The 5,046-nt window shown below is 41.6% G+C and overlaps 1 protein-coding gene across 2 annotated transcripts in view; it reads right to left on the bottom strand.

Annotated features, from left to right (window-relative positions):
• The window catches only part of LOC109300455 (probable G-protein coupled receptor 83), a 15,001-nt gene that overhangs the window by 5,693 nt on the left and 4,262 nt on the right, over window positions 1-5,046 (bottom strand). The window contains exons 3-4 of one of the 2 annotated variants that reach the window (XM_019521094.1): window positions 1,792-1,925; window positions 1,005-1,204 (exon numbers count right to left, since the gene is read on the bottom strand). In XM_019521094.1, coding sequence (XP_019376639.1) covers window positions 1,005-1,204; window positions 1,792-1,925 — 334 coding nt within the window. Of the gene's footprint in view, window positions 1-297; window positions 1,205-1,791; window positions 1,926-5,046 lie in introns of those variants that run through there. The other variant, XM_019521093.1, reaches the window with a different exon arrangement.

The following is a 5,046-nucleotide window of genomic DNA, read 5'->3' as shown; positions in this document are numbered from 1 at the left end:
CTGCACTGCTGAGGGTCCCACTGCTGCCTGCAGGTCCTGCTCTTTCAGTCTCTTCTGGGGCACTGCTCCTACCCTGCTGGCTCAGCTCTTGCCAGCTCTGTGAAGCTTCTTCCTTGTTGTCCCTCACTGGTCTCTCCTGACTCAGCCCATGCTGCCCCTTTTATCCCCCTCCAGGTGACCCAAAGGGCCAATCAGGGGACACGGGGGGAGGGGGGAGGAGTCTCTGGGGCCTGATTGGTGCAGAAAGGGAATCCCAAGTCCTCCAATCATCTTTTGCCCTTTCAAAACCCTTGGGCCAGGTCACTGCCAGCCAGCCCGTCACAAGTACATCATTAATACATCAAAGACATGAAATCCTTTCATTTGCTAGTTTTTGCTCTTAAATAAGCTGCCACCCGAAAACCTATGTAGTCATAATTAGGTCCGCTCTTACCACTACAGTCCAAAAGATTCCATGTTCCATTACCCAGGCCTCTGGTAGCTGTTGATTATGATTGCAGTTTAATACAAATGCATTTAGTACACCAAACTCTCTAGGTTCAAGATGTAGGGACTCTGTTCACCCATCAATTCAGTGGTTTAGTTCCCTGTTACAACTGGCTGGACACTGGATATGTCTGTCTTTGCAGAGTTCCTTTCGGAAGGTGACCTTGCTTTCTGGGAAGAGCTGTTTCTTTTATAGTGACAGTTCTCAACCCAGGCATGCCTAAAAGGAGGGGAGATAGACTGAAGTGCATGGCTCTGAGCTTCACTCTTCCGCTTGCACACGCAGAGCAGGGACTTGAGCTCGGAACGGAAGCTTTCATTCAGCCAACAGTAAATGAAAGGGTTGTAACAGGTGCTGCTCATGGCAAACCAATGGAAAGCAAAATACAGAGCATTGTTGCTGTGGATGGCCCTACTGGAAATGAGCACTAGGTAGCAGTTTAGTGGGAACCAGCAGACAGCAAAGACCACCACCACCACCATTAGCATCTTCAGTGTCATCTTCTTCTTCCGCTGATGTGCATAGTATTGCTCCATGGTGATATCCCCAATGGCATTCCTCAGCCAGAGCTTCTTGGCCACCATAGTGTATGTGATGGAGATCACAAGCAAGGGCAGCACATACAAAAGTACAAATGTAGTCAAGTCCAGATACTTCCAGAAAAGATCGGCAGGAGGAGGGAAGCTCGGAAGACAGACCATTCGTATAGTTCTGTTCCTGGGGCACAGAAGGAGAAAGAAACAGTTATCTCCACACCCAAAAGCACATTGTACGAAGGGAACAAACACCTTAGAAAAAGCTACAAATGAGCTGAGCTGATACAATAAATAGAAAGAAAATGACTTCCAATTTACAGGTTAGTGCTCCTTTGATTTACACTTTCAATCCCATTTGTGCTAAAGATCGTATTTATGTATTTAAACATGTTTTTAAGGCCTTGAAACAAAAGGAAAAAAACACACCTCTTTTCATCTCTGCCTGCGCTTCTCAGGTCTAATAGAGATAATTAAAATGAATCTCCACCTGTGATGTCTGATACCAAAATAGTACAGCCCTGAGAAAGTAACAGTGGAGCAGACTTAAGAGAAAATGAAAGTTTCTTTCTTGATCTTCACTGTTCATGTAAGAAATGTAAGGTGAAGACTCACTGTTCAGATGATAAAAGGCAAAGCAGATATTTCAGGTTCTTTCAGTTTGGATGTCAGATGGTTTTAACAATAGAGCAAAAGATGTAAGTGTTTTTGCACTTTCTGGTGGTTAAGTTGAGAGAATCATTTAAGAACACCACTTTTTATACATCTTACCCAATATAAAATTTTGCGAGGTTCTGATAGATCGCGTGGGGCAGAGAGAAACAGCTGGCCATAACCCAGATTATAATGATGCAAATTCCTCCTTTCACAATGGATATCCGTGGTTTCAGAGGGTGCATTATAACCTAAGGAAGACAAAGAGTTTGGAGGATTTAAAATTTTCTCCTTGTAGGCGAATGAGATGCAGGCTTTAAACGCAAATCCCAGTTTAGCCTTCCTGCAGTGACAATAGCAGACCTCATTGTTCAAAGCCAGAGTAAATCTACAAAGTGATGTATCACAGTGGTGGACTGGCCCTTTCCCATGGATCATTTGAATTCAGAGCTGCTAGCAGAGGCAGAGCCAAATTCAGCATAGATGTAAAGCCTAGTGCAAGCTGCAAGCCAAAGGGTTGCTCCTGTTCCTGCTGAAGTGAATAGCCAAGCAATTTATTGAGAAGATAGATTATGCCTTAAGTGTAAATGCGGTTCAGGTAATGTGCATCACATCAGCATCCAGTGGATGGATAAGACAAGTGTGACTTGCACAGAGGTTGTACTCGATAACTGCAAGGACCAAGTACAGCCTCTGACTTAAATAGCTACAGCTTTCACTGAAACCTACCTTACCTGAATCAGGGCTGTAGTTGGTGCTGGCAATGAGTTGGGGTGGGGAGGATCGCTTTATCTTCTTATCATTCCTGCTGAAGGAGGCTCACGGGAAACTTAGTCTAGTCCCCTGGACTGTTTTTTCAAATGCTAATATAGTACCACCTCCCATAAAAGACTGACACAAGGTTTCCAGCAGCAGGATCTTGAGAGCTGAGCTTAGGGCTCCATGTGAAACTTGCCTTGCTACTGACTCCAAATGGGGCCTTGATCAGGTTGCTTCACTTCTCTAGGCCTCACTTTCCCCATCTGTGAAATAGGGGAATAATATCTAGTATCTACATCACATGGCTTTGAAGAAGAACAAGCAGTTCATAGAGTGCCTGGGAATAAAGCACTATATACCCGCTAATTAGTTTTATGCAGTGATAGCTAGCAAAGCAAGGAAACACTCAGTGCCACCAACTAACATGGCTCCTGAGACATTAACAGTTAGAAAACCCTTGAACAATCCAAAGTATGTGGCTTATTACGTTAAATTGTGAAACTGTATATGAAAAATGGCTACACAGTAATATAAGCCCTCACATTGCACATATATTATTCCACCCTCCAGTAATTTCTTGATTGCCTTTTCTAGTCTAATTATAAATATCCACTTGATAGAGCTTGTACCACTTTACTCGAGCATCTGCTTCATATTCTGATGCATTCTAGAATTAGAAAACACTTCCTGAGATGAGTTAAATTTCCCTTCATGCAGTTGCATCCCCTCACTCCTAGACCAAGCCTCTTGGGCCATATTATATATTTCGTAGCAGCTCAATGGTATTCGAGAAAGTTATGATGCCTGCTTTTAGTCAAAGTGACACTTTCGAACAGCTAGCATGGCTCTGTAATTAGACTAAGATTATATTTCTTATTTCCTTAAACCTTTGCAGTCTTTGATCATTTCAATACAGAATATATGGTATTTCAAAACATATTTCTTGTGAAATGGCAAAGGCTTTGCTTTGAAGAACTATGCTGCTGTCTCTTCTAGTGTATGAAAGATGAGTAACAAACTTTAAAGGTAAAAAAGTATATAAAATGCTGATTCTAGCAATGGCTTGAATTTTTTTCATGACAGATGGAGCATATGGCAGGGAATCTGAGCATTTGGCAGGGTCTGTCATCATTTGGAATTTCATTTGACTTTAATATTTGTCAAATGAAATTTCTTTTCATTAAGAGCTGTTAACAGCTATGCCAGCTGTGCTGGAAAAAGGGTGCATGTGACATCTACAAGTATACCTCATACAATTTTCAACCCCAATGAATAGTATTTATGGCTAAAAAGGATCAGATGCAGTCAATCAAATGCTAAATTGTATTATTAGTCCTAAAAGGTAGTAGAATTACAATGATATTGCCTGATGCAACAGAACTGTGCAGGCTTTCTCATATATCTTTGAAAAGAGAAGGATGTTTGTGGGGAGCAAAAATTACCCACCACTGGGTAATTAACCACGAATGAAAAATTAACCATAACTTAATGTACACAAAATGGTATCACCTTCAGAACTACTAGATTCAAGCATTCAAAAACCATGGGTCAGGCCACAAAGATTTATTTTTCAAATAGTTTGCTTTCCTATTTTTGAATCTTTTGAGAGTAACCAGCTCATGTTTTTAAGCTTGTCTCCTTAACCAAGGGGACTATATATATATGTTTGTTTGTGTTAATGTAACACACACACACACACACACACACACACACATATATGAATGTACACACATTCATTCATACATGTATACAAGTGTGTATATATAGTGTATATATATATGTACTGTACACACACATTCATCCATATATAAATCAATATATGTGTACATAGCTATATATATGAGTGTGTGTGTGTATATATATGGGTGTGTGTGTGTATGTATTTATATATATGAATATGTGTGTGCTACATTCATACAACTAAACATATATAGTTCTAGTCCATATGGTTAAGAAGAAGAGCTTCAAAATATAAGCTGGTTACACTCTTTCAAATAGCCTCAAATTTCCTGAGAATATCTTTTGAGGAAAGTACTGTTACAGACATGAAAAGAGCACCAGACTTCCTGTAAGCAATTTGCATTCGTAAAAACTAACAGGATGAATATAAGAAAAGGTGAATGCTGACTAAACATGAGAAAGTTGCTTTGAAGGTGAGATTAGTAGACTGGGAAAGTCTCACAAGGACATTGGTAGAAGTTTTATATTATATATATACTAACAAATTGCCCATCAAGAATGACCGAGGGGCGGGGGACACTGAGGGGGGGAAGCTTGCTAATCCTAACCCTAATGCCTCCCTCCCCACCCCCATGCCCCTGCTGCCTCCCAGGAGCCGGGGGTTAGGGGGAAGCTTGCCCTGCTGTCCCCTCCGTCCCCCTCTGCTAGCACCCCATGCCACCACTGCCTCCAAGGAGCAGGGCCTGGCCCCCCCGTTCTGTCCCCACCATCATGGCAGTGCTCCACCGTACCACCACCAACTCCTGTCAGTAACGCACTTGGAGCACTCCGATTGGTTGTTTCAGTAACCAATCAGAGTGCTCCAAGAGTGTTATGGACAGACAGACAGACGGACTAAGCCCTTTATTTTATTTATATATATATATATATATA

Source organism: Gavialis gangeticus, unplaced genomic scaffold (assembly GCF_001723915.1).
Source record: "Gavialis gangeticus isolate Ggan-Ray unplaced genomic scaffold, GavGan_comp1, whole genome shotgun sequence".
In the NCBI taxonomy this organism is placed as follows: Eukaryota; Metazoa; Chordata; order Crocodylia; family Gavialidae; genus Gavialis; species Gavialis gangeticus.
Note: the sequence above shows the minus strand (reverse complement) of the source record. Positions and strands in the feature narration are given on the sequence as shown.